The sequence below is a fragment of the Narcine bancroftii genome, chromosome 1, assembly GCF_036971445.1.
Source record: "Narcine bancroftii isolate sNarBan1 chromosome 1, sNarBan1.hap1, whole genome shotgun sequence".
Classification (NCBI taxonomy): domain Eukaryota; kingdom Metazoa; phylum Chordata; class Chondrichthyes; order Torpediniformes; family Narcinidae; genus Narcine; species Narcine bancroftii.
In genome coordinates, this window is record NC_091469.1 from 5,762,717 (window position 1) to 5,781,056 (window position 18,340).

General features: G+C 38.3%; 1 protein-coding gene across 6 annotated transcripts in view; it reads right to left on the reverse strand.

The window, feature by feature from the left end:
- Positions 1–3,973: 3,973 nt before the first annotated feature.
- inpp5e (inositol polyphosphate-5-phosphatase E) overlaps positions 3,974–18,340 on the reverse strand; it is a 75,305-nt gene continuing 60,938 nt past the window's right edge. For 5 of the 6 annotated variants that reach the window (XM_069919806.1, XM_069919816.1, XM_069919825.1 and 2 more), the window contains 5 exons: positions 13,902–14,009; positions 11,224–11,388; positions 7,790–7,905; positions 6,211–6,347; positions 3,974–5,911 (listed from right to left, as the gene is read on the reverse strand). In XM_069919806.1, coding sequence (XP_069775907.1) covers positions 5,782–5,911; positions 6,211–6,347; positions 7,790–7,905; positions 11,224–11,388; positions 13,902–14,009 — 656 coding nt within the window. In that variant the 3' untranslated portion in view covers positions 3,974–5,781. The remainder of the gene's footprint in view (positions 5,912–6,210; positions 6,348–7,789; positions 7,906–11,223; positions 11,389–13,901; positions 14,010–18,340) is intronic. The other variant, XM_069919833.1, reaches the window with a different exon arrangement.

An 18,340-nucleotide genomic window follows, 5' to 3' on the forward strand; every position in this document is an offset into this window, starting at 1 on the left:
CATTGTGACTACTTTGTTTTGTGATTCTGCTATAATTCATCTGCTCCTGGATTGTTATCATTCTGTAACCGCACATTGTATGCCATCTCCTTCAATGTCAGTCTTAGTTTATCCAATGTAAGGCACCTTTTACTTGATTTATCCTCTTCCTGGCTTCTTCCACCAAATAAGTGTGGAGGAAAAGCTGAAAACTATATACCAGTTTCCAGTGCCTCTCTTTGTATCCTCTGCTGTTTCTCCCACCTGGTCTGTAGGCCCTGCTGAGCCCCCTCCCCCATACCTGTTGCTATTTTGCACATGTTGATGTTTCTCTTTCATACAAGCCTCCTCCAATTTCTGGTTGATCTAATCCTATCAGTACCAGATGCAAGGCAATGGAATCTGGATTGTAGGTGCTCCAACAGGACCGTTTGTGATGTGGGTAAGATCAACAGTTGATAAATCCTCCTACAACCACAATATTTAAGAATATTCTTAAACACATTCAAAATCAGTGAAATCAAAATAGGTCACTGTATATATAAATTATGCTTGTGTTAAAGAAAATAGGATTGAAATTCAGAGGTTCTTGGTACTTTTGAACTATCTGATGGGAGGACATGCAAGTTCTGCCTCTAGTGAGGGGCATCCCTGAGATCTTGGAGATACTTGGAGATCCCTGAGCAGAATCAATCGCCAAGGCTGCTGTACTCAGTTACCTATGTTTCATTCCCTTCCTTCAGTAAACCACTAAGCCCCAAAGTTCCAGTTTCTCACTTTTATTAGCTGTAGGAAGAATGTAGATGTATGCTCTAATACGGTTTAAATTCGATCTCTTGGAACCACTGGTTAATAGGACACTAATGTGAGCAGGCAGTTCATTGTATCCCCAGTTAAAATCTGCATTCAGTGGTCACTACAAGGAGAAGCTGGTTCTTGGAACATTCAGGTGGTGCTATTGTTTAATAATTGTCCTTCTAAATAAAAATAGGCCAAAATACCAGTTGGTTGTAGCTTGTGTTCACAAATTTCTTTGATACCAACTTTTTAATTGAAGTAATTAAAGCTTTTTAGATTCAAGGCATCTCAGCAGGATTGCAAAACTCTGATAAAATGGTGGCGTTGCCAGAGCTGTTGTTATGACAGTGTTGCTGCTGGTGCAGACCCAGGAGAATGGAGACACAGTGCTGCTCTGATGGATTCAACCGCCCAGTTATAATGCCAGTGTACAGGCTTTAAATGGCCTTTTAAAGGAGCCGATGGTATTTGTAAGTAAAATCCTGCAACTCTATCTGTGCCCAAGATGGCGGCGCCTGTGCTTGGCAGCAGCCACGAGGCTTTGCAGACTCCAAAGAAGCAGCAGATCTTTTCAGGCACCAGAAACAGGGAGAACACACGTGCCCCCTCCCCTTTGAGGAGAAGCAGAGGAAATGACCTTACTGGCCGGTAACTATGGCAGCAGACCAGCAAGGGTCTCAATGCTGAGGTATTCACACAGGCTGCGGGTGACTTGTGATCAGGGAACCCACACAGGGGGAGAATGGATCACAGGAACCAGTTATCTGATTCAAGAAGGTGTTCAGGGAAAAACGCACAAAATACTAGCTTGGCAGTTTAAAACAGAATAAACTAAAAGAACGGTATTGGCATCAAGGAAAAAGGACAAACAAATTACATATAACCCAACAGAGATCAATGAAAACTTCAAGCAATGATATCGAACTGAGAATGAAGGGAAAGAAGACAAAATAGATGAGTTTCTAGCTAAAATTGAACTAACGAAATTGCAAGAAGAGGAGCAAAACAAATTGATAAAACCATTTGAAATAGAGGAAATACAGGATATATTAAAAAAGCTACTGAACAATAAAATGCCGGGAGAGGACAGACTCCCAATAGAATTCTATAAAATATTTAAAGACTTGTTAATTCCTCCTCTCCTGGAAGTAATCAACCAGATTGAAGAAACACAAAACATGCCAGATTCATGTAAAACAGCAATAGTTACAGTAATAACTAAGACGGGGAAAAATCCACTAACACCAGCATCGTATAGACCAATCTCTACTTAACTCAGATTATAAGATAATAGCTAAACTATTAACAAACAGATTGGCCGACTGTGTACCAAAAATAGTAAAACTAGATCAAACTGGATTTATTAAGAAAAGATGAAGAACGGACAATATCTGTAAGTTCATTAACTTAATCCGTGCAGTACAAGGAAATAAGATGCCAACAGCGGCGGTTGCTTTAGACGCAGAGAAAGCCTTTGACAGAGTAGAATGGAATTATTTATTCAAAGTACTACAGAGGTTCAACCTACCAGAGAAATATATTAATTGGATTAAAGCATTATATAAGGGACCATTGGCAGAAATGACAGTAAATGGATATATATCAAACCAATTTAAATTAAGCAGGTCAACTAGGCAGGGATGTCCACTATCTCACTCACTGTTCGCTTTAGCAATAGAACCATTGGCAGAACTGATAAGAACAGAAAATAAAATAAAAGAGAAGGAATATAAAATCAGTCTATTTGCAGATGACATCATAGTATACTTAACAGAACCAGAATTATCAATAAAAGAATTACATAAGAAATTGAAGGAATATGGAGAAGTATCGGAGTACAAGATCAACGCAAATAAAAGTGAAGCGATGCCAATGAATAATGCGAATTTCAAAAAGTTTATGAAAGAATCACCATTTAAATGGCTAACACAAGCAATCCGATACCTAGGTATTCGACTAAATAATAATCTAGGCCATCTATACATATTAAATTATCAGCCATTATTGAAGAAATTACAAGATGACTTAGAACATTTACCACTAACACTGATAGGAAGGGTAAATTGCATTAAAATGAATATCTTCCCAAGGATACAATACCTATTTCAATCATTACCAATTCCCTTAACAGAGAAATTCTTCAAGGAGTTAAAGAAAATAATAAGGAAATTCTTATGGAAAGGGGGGAAACCAAGGATAGCGCTTGATAAATTAACAGAATGGAACAAACAAGGGGTCTTACAGCTACCAAACTTTAAGAATTATTATAGAGCAGCACAATTAAGATATTTATCAGATTTTTATCAAACAAGGGAAAAACCAGATTAGAGCTAGATAAAATAAGGGAGAAGGTACCAGAACATATACTACATAAGTGGGATGAAAAGCTGGTGCAACATAGGAGTTCACCAGTACTGCACCATCTGTTCAACATTTGGAAGAAGATTCATGTAGAAAGGAAAAAAAACAAATTACCAACTACCAAAATTATTATTGACGCAAAATCAACTAATCCCTTTCACAATAGATAACCTTTCCTTTAGAGAATGGGAGAGAAAAGGGATCAAAAGAATAGAAAATGTTTTTTGGGAAATAATTTATTATCTTTTGAACAAATGAAGTACAAATATGGTATAACTCACGGTACAATGTTTGCATACCACCAACTGAAAACCTACTTGAAGGACAAATTGGGAAGCAGGCTGAGGTTACCAGAAGGAAGCAGCTTTGAATATGTGATTACAGACACAATGACAATTAAAAGATTTATAACAAACATGTACATCAAACTGCAAGAGAAAGAGAACGATGAAATAAGCTGTAAACCCAAACAAAAATGGGAACAAGATCTAAACATAAAGATAAAAAATAAAAAAATGTGAAAAGCTATGCTCCAGAACTGAGAAATACAATAAACACGAGGTTACGCATGTTACAATATAATTGGTTACACAGGCTATATATACACCATGCCCCAAAAGTTAAAATGGGACCCAACTGTATCAGACAGATGTTTTTGCTGTAAGAGGGAAACGGGAACAACATTACATGCAGTTTGGGCATGTGAGAAAGTGGAAATGTTTTGGAAAGATCTAAATCAGGTATTAAATAAAATCACAAAAAGCAACATACCAAAAAATCCAGTGATCTTTCTTCTAAGTAATACAAGAAGTAAAGAACTAGGCCTCGATTTGGATGAAGCACAAAAAAGATTTATTATGATAGCCTGAGCTGCAGCAAAAAAATGTATAATGTCAACCTGGAAATCAGTAGAGAGCCTGAGAGTACAGCAATGGTACATAGAAATGAATAAATGTATTCCATTGGAAAAAATAACATATAATTTAAGAGATAACGTCACAGTATTAGAACAAATTTGGGAACCGTACATGGAACACAACAGAGAGGGCCTACCGCAGACTTCCACCCCCTAAAATGACAGAATGAGAAGAAGACGAAATGAACTGACCCAGTGTGTAAAAGTAGATGACACAATTTTCTTGTTTATTTTCATTGTGTGATGACATTGTTTAATGGGTTTATTGTATATGTTGAACGTTTAGTGGGTGGGAAGAAGGGGGGGGGGAGGGGAGAAAATGACACTGTATATTCAAGAGGGAAATGTTTGTGTGCATTTTGGTAAATATGGTTCATAGTGTGAAAATTTTTTTTAAAATTTTTTTAAAAAAGTGGGTGTTGAGGGACAGAAGGTGCTGAAGGATTCCTGAACGTGTCAGAGGTTTGGATCTGGAACTCAGGTTGGTGATGAATTGAACAGGAGTCTTGTGAGTCTGAAGGGACTTGCTTTTGCGTACTGCAAGGGACTTCAGGGGATACTAATGGCGACTTGCTGTCTGCCTTAGAGAAGGCAGAAGGAAATTTCATGTAGCATTACATGTTCTGTACTATTACATGTCAATAAAGTAATCTTATCAGTGAGCTCAGGATATTATCAAGATATTACACCTCCTTGGAGTTACACACTTTGTTCTAAGAATGGACACTTAACCTCATCATTATTAGACCTTCTGGGGATCCAAATCTAGGAATCCTTCAGGAGGGAGAGCCTTGGAAATAACATGATAAACTGTTTTAAGTTCCAACATTTAGTTTGAAAGTGTCTGATATACATTTACAATGTGTCAAAATAAGAAGCCACCAAATATATAAAAAAAGGTAAAACATATGGATTAATGTGAACACTGCTATTACAGTACAACTCCAATGATCTGAATTTGGATTCTCTGAAATCCTCATTTATCCAAAAAAAATTTAAATTTTGGATAAATTAGGATATCCGAAACGATCATTTATCCAAAAATTTTTCGGAGTCTAACTGACCTCACGTTGAAAAAAAAATTCACTCGACATGAAATTCGAACGACGATTGTCCTCGTTTCAGGTAACTCCCACCCCTCTCTCTTTCCATTTCTTCTTTACCTTCCCCTATTGACTTTTTTCTCCAACTCTCCCTCTCAAACTACGTGCCACTGTCTCCCATCCTAAAGTGGTCAGAAAAATTTCTAGTCCCAGTGGGGTCCCCGAACAGGAGCAAGGACTTCGGTGGGGAGGTGTCAGTGATCAGCAGTGGCCTGCATTTTTTTGGGTGAGAATTAAACATTATTTTAATGCTTAAAAAGCTTTCCATTGTTGTTTGTTTGTTGTTTAAACACTGTTACAAGTGATTTGCTGTTGCTACTGGGCTATTTTTAAAAAAAATGACCAGTTATCCATAAAAAAACCGTTTATCCGATGGAGGCCCAGTCCCAATCATTTTGGGTAATCAGAGTTGTACTTTACATATTACTGGGTTGCATGACATCCTTGCCTGCATTGTCCTTTCTCCTTGTGGATGGCTGGTCTGTGTGGAGGGTTCCTGCTGTGCATGGTCAGGCTTACGATCAGCATTCTTTGCCATGGTGCTCTCAGATCAAGGCATCTCTTCATCCTGCTGCTATAATGAATGAGCAGATTAAAGAAGTTTGTTGATTTATGTTGGTTGGGTCAGGAGACACTGCAGACTGTACTGCTCTTCTGGTCCAATAAAATATGTTGTTTCTGCTGCCTGAGGAACCGTCTCTTTATTCCTTCCAAGTAAATATCCCTGCCAAACTGACCGGCACACAGTGGAATGCTGGAGGAACAAAGCAAAAAGGTTTAATGTGCACAGAAACATTCTGAAACACTCGACTGCACATATTCCCCAATATCTAACTCTGTTTCATAATGAGCCAGTCTTCAGTGCCTTTTTTATTGTTGCCCCTTTCTGGATAGTTTTCACATGATAGCTCTTCAAGGAACCTCTGTTCTCCCAGAGAAACCGTTATCATAGACCCAGTAAAGATAACAACATGTGGATACTGAACAGAAAATGGTTTCTCAACCTCATTTGGGATCCTAGAAGAGCACAAAAGGGGAAATAAAATGCCTCACTTGTCTCTTCCGGGTCGAATCTTGATTTGATAGAAACAGTAGACAGGTCTATGGTCCGAGGTTTTGATAGAGGCACAGGAGCCATACTTAACCACAAGGATGTCACCTTTCTGCCGACTCTTGTGAATGATTCTGTCCTGCAAAATCAGAGGAATAAGAGAATTAAAGTTTCTGCCTTGTGGCTTGATATGAACTCAAGGGTAGTCAACCTTTTGAAGTGAGATCCTTTTTCAAGACGCTGTGTTAAGAAAGGGTCCCAAACCAAAACGTCGTCTTGTCTTCACAGATACTGCACGACCTCCACCTTCTCATTGTTTCCAGCATCATGTTTCTGATATGAAACTAAGACCTCAATGAGTAGGAATTTCTTCACACCCTTTCTCAATATTTGTTGCTATTTGTGGGTACTTGCTGTAAGCATATTGGCAACCATATTTCCTACATTATAATCATGACCCAAATTGAAAGTACACTTTTCTTGTGGAACACAAAGTCCCTTCCTTCAGTTCTACTGTCCTGCTAATTCAGTCTTTGAAATACCTATCTCAACATCTATTTCTCCAGAAGTCTCACTTTTTTGTTTAAACTTGCATCAAGTTTCCTGTTGAAAATCCACACAGAATCATCTTCCACCACAAAATCTGAATCACATTAATGATCATGACAAATTGGCATATTAAAAATGTCTTTCCCTTCAAGTTAATATGTCTCTTTGTTGACTCTCTTCCCAATGAAAGTCTTCCTCATTTTATTTAGTCTGAAATGGTTATGGTTACTGAAATCGGCAGCATGGTTAGTTGTTACAGTGCAAGCAATCAAGGTTCGAATTCACACTGTCAGTAAGGAGTATGTACGTTCTTCCCCAAGTCTGTGTGGATTTCCTTCGGAGCTCTTGATTTCCTCCCACCGTTCAAAACATACCGTCGTTGTAGGTCAATTGGGTGGCAGGCTGAAATGGTCTGTTACTGTGCTATATGTCTAAATTAAAATCCCTCAATTGTGAGAACTTCTGATGAATTGCCCTTTAACGTTTTCTTATAAGAATAAGCTCAGGTTCTCTGATGAGTAGCAGAATAAACAAACAAAAACAGAGTTAAAGAGAGTCAAAGCACGAGGGTATTCATTAGAAGCTTACAGCACAGAAATAGGCCATTCAGCTTTTCTAGTCTGTGCTGGACCATTTCTTTTCACTAGTTTCACTAACCTGCACCCTGTCCATTAGGCCTCCATACCTCCCATCCATGTACCTGTCCAAATTCTTCTTAATTTCTGACAGAGCCCCTGCAATTTCTACACTAGCCTCCCTCAAGGTCTGAGGGAATATCTTTTTAGGCCCTGGGGATTTATCCACCTTTATTTGCTTTAAGACTGCAAACACTTCCTCCTCTTTAATCTGTAGAGGTTCTATGACCTCACTGTTTGTCTTCCTTACTTCACACAACTCTGTGCTCGTTGAGTGAATACTGATGAAAAAAAATTAAGATCTCCCCCATTTCTTTTGATTCCATACAAAATCAACCACTCTGATCTTCAAGGAAAACAATGTTGTTCCTTACAAAAAAAAAGCTTCTTCCATTACCGTGTAAGAGGGGGTCCTTTTCTTGGCACTACTATCATACACATCACAACCAGTGTCAAATTTGTACGTCGGTGGAAAACTTATTTCAGCTTCTTTGAACCCTTTAAAAATAGTTCCTAAGAAACAAGAAAAATATCAGTGAACTTCTGAGATCTTTATTAACATTGTCTCTTTGTTACAAAGGAAGTGAACTGTAAAGAGCTTCACGGCAACAGCTGTACATCATCTGTTACACTGCTACACATCATACAAAAGATGTGTGAGGATCTAGTGAGTGCTAATTGCACAGAACACTTTACCACAGTGAGTTTGTCCCACTGAGATCAGGAAAAGATTGGAAGGAAAAGGGAATCATGGTTGATAAAAGAGGCGAGGCAGTTAGTTAAGAAGAAGGAAGCATACATTACATTTATGAAGCAAAAAACAGGAAAGCCTCATAAGAATTATATGGTAGTCATATAGTGGTTCTCAACCTTTCTTCTTCATTCACATACCACCTTAAGTAATCCCTATGGCATAGGTGCTCTGTGTTTAGTAAGGGATTACTTAAGGTGGTATACGAATGGAGAGAAAAAAGGTTGAGAACCATTGTTCTAGACCCAATTGTTAATGAAATATTTTGTTTGAGAAAACTTGTCATTCCTTAGAGTTATGAAACCGTGCAGAAAACGAGTCAATTAGCTATGATTAAAACAGTGGTTTTCAAACTTTTTCCACCCACATACCATCTTAAATAATCTCTTACTAATCACAAAGCATCTATGGCATAGGGATTACTTAAAGTAGTATGTGAGTGGAAAGAAAAAGTTTGAAAATCACTGATCTACATGAAGAAGCAGAAGTCAAGTTTATTGGCATCTGATTGTACAAGTACAACCTGACGAAACAGTGTTCTCCGGTCCTCAGTACTAAACATACAGAATACACAACTAGACATAAACAAACAATACAATGTAGTATTTCATCTATTTAAATAAATAAATAATGTTTTGTACATATGAGAGTCTCGTATGGTTAGTGTGAGCAGTTCCTTTGGTCGTTAAGCATTCTCGCTCCCTGTGGGAAGCTTTTCTGAGGAGACATCAGGGTTAAGTTTTTTTTATATACACACAGTGTTGTGGGTGCCTGTATACAGTTCTCCTGTATCTCATCCCCAACGGGAACAAATGAAAGATGCTGTGTGCAGGGTGGAAGGGATCCTCAATGATTTTGTGCGCCCTCTTCAGACAACAATCCGGTAGATCACATCGATATGGGAGAAGGAGACTCCAGTGATCCTCTCTGCCACTCATGGTTCTGTGGATTGACCTCCAATCCATTTCTCTGCAGCAACTAAACCATTCTGTGATGCAGCTGGCCAGGTTGCACTGGATAGAGCACCTATAGAAGGATGACATGTGGTGGCTGGTAGCCTTACCTACTTCAGCATTCTCAGGAAGTGCAGTCACTGTTGTGCCTTCCTGTTGAGTGTCCACGATAGGTCACTAGTTAAGTGAACACCAAGGAACTTGTCCTCTCCACTTGCTACTACAAAGTTGTTGATCTGTAGTGGAGGATGGTGGTTCCTGGTCCACCTGAAGACCGTGATCATCTCCTTCATGTTGTCCACATTGAGACTCAGGATATTACTCTTACACCATTTCACGACATTTTCCACCTCTGAATTGTGACTCATCATTGATGCTGTCATCTAAAAAATTGACGACACTGTTGGAGCTGGATCTGGCAACAGTCGTGGGTCAATAGCATGAGCATGTGCAGCCTGAGCACACAGCCCCAAGGTGTGCCAGTGCTCTGAGATGGTGTTTGATGTTCTGCTACTGACCCGGAGACACTGTGGTCTTTCCATTAGGAAGACCAGGATCCAATAACAGAAAGGGATGTTGAGCCCCAGCGAGGACAGCTTCTCCACTAGCCTCTGAGAAACTATCATATTAAACGTCAAGCGGAAGCCAATGAACAGTATGAGGCATCATTCTCCAGGTGGGCCAGGATGGAGCGAAGCGACAAAGCTATAACATCATCTGTGGAACAGTTTCTTCTATGAGTCCAGCATATCTGGGAAGTGTTCTTTGATGTGTTCCATCATCAGACGCTCAAAGCATTTCATAATGGTGGAGGTCACTGAGGCCTGTTATTGACACCCTCTTGGGTACAGGGTGATGGTGGCTGTCTTGAACCCTGGAGAATGGACTGCTGCAGTGAGGTGTTGAAGATGTCTGTGAAGATCTCTGTCAATTGGTCTGTGAAGTCCTTCAGTACCCGACCAGATATGTTGTCTGGTCCCACTGTCTTGTGTGGGTTCACCTTGGATAGGGTTCTTCTCATGTCAGCCACAGCTATGCAGTGGGTCCATTCATCAAGAAGGATGGGTCAGTATGTTTGCGGATGATATGAAGGTTGGAAGAGTTGTGGATAGTGTTGAAGGTTATCATAGTTTACAAGAAGGTATAGACAGGATTCAGAGTTTGGTGGAAAAGTGACATATGGAGTTCAATCCAGATAAGCGTGAGATAATGCATTTTGGAAGGTCAAACCTGAAGGCTGAGTTTAGAGTTAATAGTTGGATACTTAACAGTGTGGAAGAACAGGGGGACCTTGAGGTCCAAGTCCATACATCTCTCAAGGTCGCTGCGCAGGTTGATAGAATAGTTAGGAAGGTCTATGGGATGGTGGGCTTCATTAGTAAGGGGATTGAGTTCAATAGTTGAGAGATCATGTTACATCTCTGGTGAGACTGCACTTAGAATATTGTGTTCAGTTCTGGTCACCTCATTATAAGGATGTGAAAGCTATGGAGATGGTGCAGAGGAGATTTATCAGGATGTTGCCTGGATTGGAAAATAAATCTTAAGCAAGGTTAGCAGAGCTGGGACTTTTCTCATTGGAGTGAAGAAGAATGAAAGGTGACTTAATAGAGGTCTACAAGATTCTGAGGCATAGATAAGGTAGATAGCCAGCCCTTTTTCCCAGGGTGGGAATAGCAAACACCAGAGGACATTGTACAAAGTGAAGGGAAGAAGGTTTAGAGGAGACATCAGGGTTAAGTTTTTTCTTTACACACAGAGTGTTATGGGTGCCTGGAATGCATTGCCAGAGGTGGTCATGGAGGCTAAAACATTAGTGGCATTTAAGAGACTCTTAGACAGGCATATGGATGAAAGAAAAATAAAGGGTATGAGGTAGGAAGGCCTTAGTTTTTTTTTGTAGGAATATTTAGGTCGGCACAGCAACAAGGGCCGAAGGGCCTGCAGTGTGCTGTAGTGTTCTGCGTTCATACCCTAATGAGATTCATTTTATAAGAAATAAATAAGAGAGTTAGCACCATTGTTACGTGTTTCGCATAAAGTCAGAAGCTATAGAATCCATAGACTTGACTGACCCTCACTGTGCTACCCACCCCAAGTTAATGGAAGATTCAAAATCCATCCTACCCTCCTGAAGCTTCTGGGTTAACTCGTCATAATGGAGAATACAACAGAGACGGTCCTTGTTGTTGCTGCTGCACAGGAGCTCATCAATCACTGCTCGTTTTACATCCAGCCGAAAGTTGAAGTCACCGAACCAGAAAACATTGTCAAACCGTGTGGTCACATCATCTACAGTAAGTTTTTTTTTTAAAAAAAAAAAGAAAATATTTCTGGTTTGATCAAGTTATGAAACTTTTGTCAAAAAGAGGACCATTCAGGTTCAGAGGCAGCATATGTGATGACTGCCAGACATTCAAGCCCCATTCTGCTACTCTCATCAATATCAACAGTTCTCTATTTGCTTGTATCAGATAAGATATTAGAACAGAGACATCATCCATTCTCTTAAATAGAGGCAAAGTAACAGAGTAATATGCAAAGAAGAGCAAGGGATTCTCTCTGCTGCTTCAATATTTCTAATGCACCTAGCACCAGAAATTATTTTGGTCATTTGCTTCTTGTGTTTTTTTTTCTCTGCACATTTCTAACAAATGTATTGCAGTGAATTATGAAGGGCTTTGATATGTCTTGAAATGAATAGTAATTGCTCAGCACCACAGTTGTCGCCTTTTCTCCAGGGCTTGAAGTAGGGATCCAGTTCTTTATGCTGTGTTGTTATTGGGAAGAGAAAGGGATGTCTGTTTATGAGGTTGTATATACTGGTAGAATAGACATCAAAATCATCTGTCACGTGTCAGTAAGTGGACCATCAGAGGCATAAGAGTGAGATGTGCACACATACATGCACTGATGTTCCTACAGGAATCCTGCAACTTCTAAAATTATTCTGTTTCCTCCACATCCTCAATTTATTTCCATCAACATTGGCAGCAGTACTTTTGGCTGCATCAGCACCAAGTTCTGAAACAGCATCCCTCGTGGCAAAGTCTGTGACCCAATGTCGCTTCCAAAAGCTAGACAATGGACTAGGAGCTTGACCAGGCATGTGTACAGGTATGTACCTGGAGATGGGAATGAGTCCAGCTTTGTAGATGGAAAGCCACAGGGAACTGGACCCTGAGCAGAGTGGAATGGGTCCAAAGGCAAAAGTAGCTGTGAGAGAGTGGCCAGGATTGCAAGCTGCTTGTCAGAGTATTGCTGGAATCAGGCATGTAAGCAAGTGTACCCAGTGAGGGAGGAGGTATAAGAGCTGAAGACAATGTTTGTGGAAAGGAAGGAGAACATTGGAAGCCCAGAAGTGGGGGACTTTGAAGGAAATTCTTAAGTTCCAGGACAGGGAGGACTGCAGGTATAAGGGATAGGAAACAAAAAGGCAGGCAGTGGGAATAGATAATAGTGCCTGAGCCCCTTCAGTCTTTATCCCTATTTGTGCAATTTCCTCCAAGAAGGTGGCAATAAAATTACACCACCAGAAACCTGGCTTTGAATCCACCACTGTCTATAAGGAGTTTGTACGTTTTCCCCATGTTGGTGCTCTGGTTTCGTCCCAAGTTCCAAAGATTTATGCGGTTAGAAGGTTAATTGGCAACGTGGGAATACTTAGCCAATATGGGCTCATGAGCCTGAAGGGCCTGTTACCGTGCTGTATCTCTAAATTAAAAGATAAGTATGTTGTATAATAACCGCAGTATTACCACTAGAGCTTACTAGAATGGATGTCTTTTCATCTTGTATCTTTGTTGTTGTAATTTTTGCAGCGTTATTTTATTGTTCAAATAACCTTTTAGTTACTAAGTCATTGAAAGTTTGTAATTCACTAGTTTCTTCTGAGCCCACTGTACTCGAACAGCACAAAAAAAGCCCTTCTGCCCACTAAGTTTTTGCCAACCTAATTTTAAGTTAACCATCAAGTAATGATTACACCAATCTTACACTGGTCCCATTTTATTCCCCCCACATTCCCATGAACTTTCCAGTTCCAGCACTCAACTTAGGTCAACTTACAGAAATCAATTACCTATATATCTTTGGATGTGGGAGTAAACTGGAGCACCTCGAGGAAACATTTAAACTCCACACAGACAACACCAGAGGCCAGGATTGAACCCAAGACACCAAAATCAGTCTACTAATTGTGCCATCCTCTTGTTCTACCTATCATTTATGTACAAGGGTGATATTAGAACAGAAAGATTGTAACCATCAAGGAAGGTTGAATATTCTGAATTGACCCAAGGGAATTTTTTTCCCTCATAATAGATGATTGATTGGTTGGACATAATAAAGATGTTTCAATTGATCATAAATTCAATATAGTCACTAATCTAACAAATGAGTTCAGGAAAAACTTAATAACCTGACAATGAACTTGGAATTTCAAACCAGTTGAAGTAGTTGAAACAAAAAGTACAAGTCCACAAAAAGGAAGCTGGAAAGAACACTTGGGATTTCTTTGCTGAAAGGGTAATGTGAAGAGTTAGAAAAGCTCAAAAATATTTCCGTAGCTTTGAATGGATTGTTTCTATCCTGCACATTATACACAAGCTGACTTTATCACTCAGGTTTCAGAGTTATTGTCAGAGTACACGTGGCATCACATACAACCCTGAGATTCTTTTTACTTCAGACGAGGCAGAATTACCACTTATTAGTAGTACAAAAAATGTACACAGCATATACATGTATAACAAATAAACGTCACTTTGCAAATGTTTTTTTTTCTTTAAAATGCCAATACTCACTTGGATCAGATCTGTAGATGTTTGTGTCAGGGATAATCTTTGGCAGTTCTAGGGCTTTTATTGTTTTATCATAGTCCAGCATCCTTTCATAAATCTTCCCTGGACCAGCTGAGAGCAAGAAAGAAGAAATTATGTGTATGATGCATTTTTCCAATATTTCGCCAGAACTTCACTAAATCATACTTTCACTTATTCCAGTGTCACTGCTCTCTTCAACAAGTATGTAACAACTCTTTTAAAACAGCTCATAGGTTCAAAACAGTTAAATTGAATAACCAGTTTTGATTCAGAAATCCTGAGAGCTGTTTAGCCATGTTGGATCAAAATCTAGGCAAATGTTCCAAAGCTGCACTGTGGGTGCTTAGCAATGTCAGAACTGTCGTCTTTTGGAATTTTATAAAGAATTTCATGATATGTTATTTCCGGTATATACCGATGTACTTAAACAAGCCACTGAAACAGGTTTATTTCCAGAGTTGCTTTCAAGGGCACTAATAACAGTAATACCAAAGAAAGACATCCATTAAAAGTAGCTTCATACAGACCAATATCTTTACTGAATGTAGATTACAAAATTGTAGCACAGGTTTTAGCAAACAGATTGGCTAATTTCTTACCAAAATTAGTACATGAGGATCAAGCAGGATTTATCAAGAACATGTATTCAGCTGATAATATTACTAAACTAATTACAATAATTGATGCTTCATGACAGCAACCCAACCAGCCAATGAAACTAGCGCTAGATGCGGAAAAGACTTTTGACCATGTGGAGTAGAATTTTTTATTTAAGGGGTTAGAAAGATTTAAATTTGGACTACTCTTTACAGGTTGGGTTAAGGCATTATATACTAATCCTTCTGCTCGGGTAGTGACAAATGGACAGATTTTGCCAGTATTTAATTTGTTTAGATCAACTAGACAGGGCTGTCCACTGTCACCAGCCTTATTTGCATTAGTTATAGAACCTTTGGCTCAAGCAATTAGGCAAGAAACGAATATTAAGGGAATTACAATTGGTGGGCAAGAGTATAAAATTAATCTGTTTGCAGATGATGTGTTGATATTTTTGTCTCATCCTAAGAATTCTTTAGAACCACTACAAAATTTGTTGAAATGGTACGGGACAATTTCAGACTATAAAGTAAATTGGGATAAAAATGAAATACTATCAATATCAGATGGAGATTATTTAGATTGTAAACAACTTACGAAGTTTAAATGGTCCAATAAAATTAAGTATTTAGGTGTAACAGTGGATAAAGATTATCAAAATTTATACAATTTAAATTACGTGCCGTTATTAAATAAGATTAAATTTGATTTAAAGAGATGGAAGGAATACCGCTAACACTGATTGGATGGGTAAATTGTATTAAAATTAATATATACTTGCATTCAGTATTTGTTTCAATCCATTCCATGTGCAATATCGGGAAAGTTTTTTTAAGGAATAAAGCAGTTTGTTTGTTTTTATGGAAAGGCAATCGTCTAGAATCTCCATGCAAAAGTTGACATGGCGGTATGACTTAGGAGGTCTTCAATTACCACATTTTCAAAATTATTATCAAGTAGCACAATTAAAGTTTATTAATAGAGTGTTTGATATTGATCAACCTCCGTTGTGGGTGAAGGTGGAGATGGATCAAATACATGAAAGAATTATACATCACTTTATATACAAATGAAATCCATTGCTCTTACAGCAGTATAAATTGCCAGTATTGAAACATTTGATGGGGGTATGGTATAACTTAGGGTATGGTATAATAATAGACTTAGAAGTTTGGTATATTACAGAATACTTTATTTGTTTATTATCAAGTACGAGATTTATTATTGGAATGCTTTGGTAGAGAGTTAATAATACCTGGTCAAATGAAATTTGGGAGATTAATTGTTGATAAGGGTAAAAAGGGATTTGTTTCAGAAATGTACTTGTTATTACAGGAAAAGATGAAAAAGTAGATATATTTAAAATAAAGCATAAGTGGGAGAAGGATCTAGCTATTCCTATTTCTGTGGAGGAGTGGTCGGATATGTGCCCGAATTGTGTTACAAAATTAATTAATGTACGATATAGTTTAGCTAATTATAATTTTTTGCACCAGTTATACTTAACTCCCGAAAAATTGAAAAAATATGGATTTAGAGAGTCAGATTTGTGTTTTTGGTGTGGTGATCAGATAGGTCTTTTTTTTTACATTTGGTGTGGGAACTTACAAAGATTAAGCCTTTTTGGGAAAAAGTAATTAAATTTTTGCAAGATTTATTCAAAATAGATTTATATGTTGATCCATGGGTATGTTTATTGGGATATAGGAATACAATTATGGCAAATTTACATTTGGAGAAACCTCAAATTGCATTTATACATCTAGGATTGGCGGTGGCTAGAAAATATGTACCTATAACTTGGAAAAATGATGTTGAATTGAATTGAGTATACAATGATGGCATAACGAAATTCAATCATGTATTTATTTGGAGAAGATAATGTATAATTTGCGGAATAATTATTCTTTTTTTGTTAAAATGTGGGGTTTGTATTTGAAATGTATGGGTTTAGATGTTAAGTAAAAATTTTATATGTGATGAAAGATGTAAATGGATGGCATACTGTACAATACTGTTACCATTTGATGTTACTGTGTTTTTTTTAAAAAAAGCTCCGATGGGGGGGGGATATGGTTGTAGAGGGTGGGATAGGTGGGAGGGAGTAATAGGGGGTAGTTTTTAAGATTATTTTGCATTTTTTGGTTTTGTAAACAAATAAAATTTTCAAAAAAAAAGAACTGCCGTCTTTTTTATGATATATTAAACAGTCATAAAAGGTACTAAGCTTTCACTTAAGGTGGAATTCTCTCTCCCATGTGTTTTGAGCAGTAATGCTTTCTCAACTAACCACTCTAAAGAGATTATCTGATTGCTATTTCATCAATTTTATGAGATCTACTGTGCACATGTAGCCTTCCTACATTATAACAGTAGTATAACATTGGTATTGGTGATGTACTCATCTGGCAGCTGAAAATTGGGTATCCATGAAGTGTTGTGAGCCATCAACAGCCATACCACCACAAGAAGTAACCTCATTGCCCAGTATATTGTTTATGCCAAGTCAAGAGATCAGCCCTAATTCACCAAGCTAAGCAAAAAATGAGGTGTCAACCCAATGCTATTACATGTAGTAAATACAACAGTCATAGAGTAAATGATCTCACAACTGGCGCAACAGATTGCAATTCTATTGCATAGAGTTAAATTAAGTAGTTAAAAAGGTGGTTTCAAGAACATCTCCTTCAACATGTGAATGGTAAAGACTGGGATGAAGAATTCACACCCACATTCATCCAGAATAGCCAAGTGGATGAACCAGTTCAGTTTCCTCTTGAAATACCCAGCATGGCAGGAATTGATCTCCAACCACTTTAATTTGCTCCGTGTGATGTAAAGAAACAACTCAGGGCACTGCACATAGCAACAACTAGCTATAGTACTGGAGAGTGGTTCTTCAGGACTAGCTGCATCTTCAGCCAAGCTGTTCCAGTACAGTAACCAAACTACTAAGGTATGTGTTACAATATAGAAAATTACCTGTCCACAATAAGCAGGTCAAATCCAATCTGGCTAATTACTGCCCAATCTATCCTCAGTCATCATCAAAGAATCTTAAGAATGTATTCAAATGATACTTGCTCACCTATGGTCAGTTTAGATTTCATTAGGAATACTTGGTATCAGAGTTAATCATAGCTTTGATTCAAGCACAGACCAATAATTTGAATTTCAGAAGCAAGTTTTGCCCTTGACATCAAGGTAGTATTTGACCAAGAGTGGTATTAAGGAACTCTAAAATAACCAAAGTCAATGACAAAGGAAAAACATTCCAATGATTGGAAACATTTGTTACATAAAGGAAAATCAATCATCCCAGCCCAAAGATATCACGACCTTCCATCTTAAGTCTGAACATTTGTTGATGATAGCAAAACATTTGCAACTTTGTCACAAAGGAGTCAGCTCTTGTCTGCACACAGCAAGAACTGTTACACATTCAGGCTTGAGCTGAAAAGTGCAAGTAACCATTACGCCACAAAATTGTGAGGCAATAAGCATCGACAAGAGAACCTCAACATTTAATGAAATTATCATGCCGAATTCCCCATCATCAACTTCATTGGGAGTCATAAATGACGTGGGTACACAAAGCAGGTAAAAGGCTAGATATCCTGCACTGAACAGCTCACTGACTGACGTCCTAATCCTTTTCACCAGACTAAAGGCAAAGGTCAGAAAATGAATTACTGTCTATTTCCTTGCATGAGTGCAGCTCAAACAATTCAAGCAGCTTGATGCCATTGAGGAGAAAGCAGCCTGCTTCATTGGTAACCAAATCCAGCACTTCTTTAAAACACACTGCAGTCACTCACATGTGT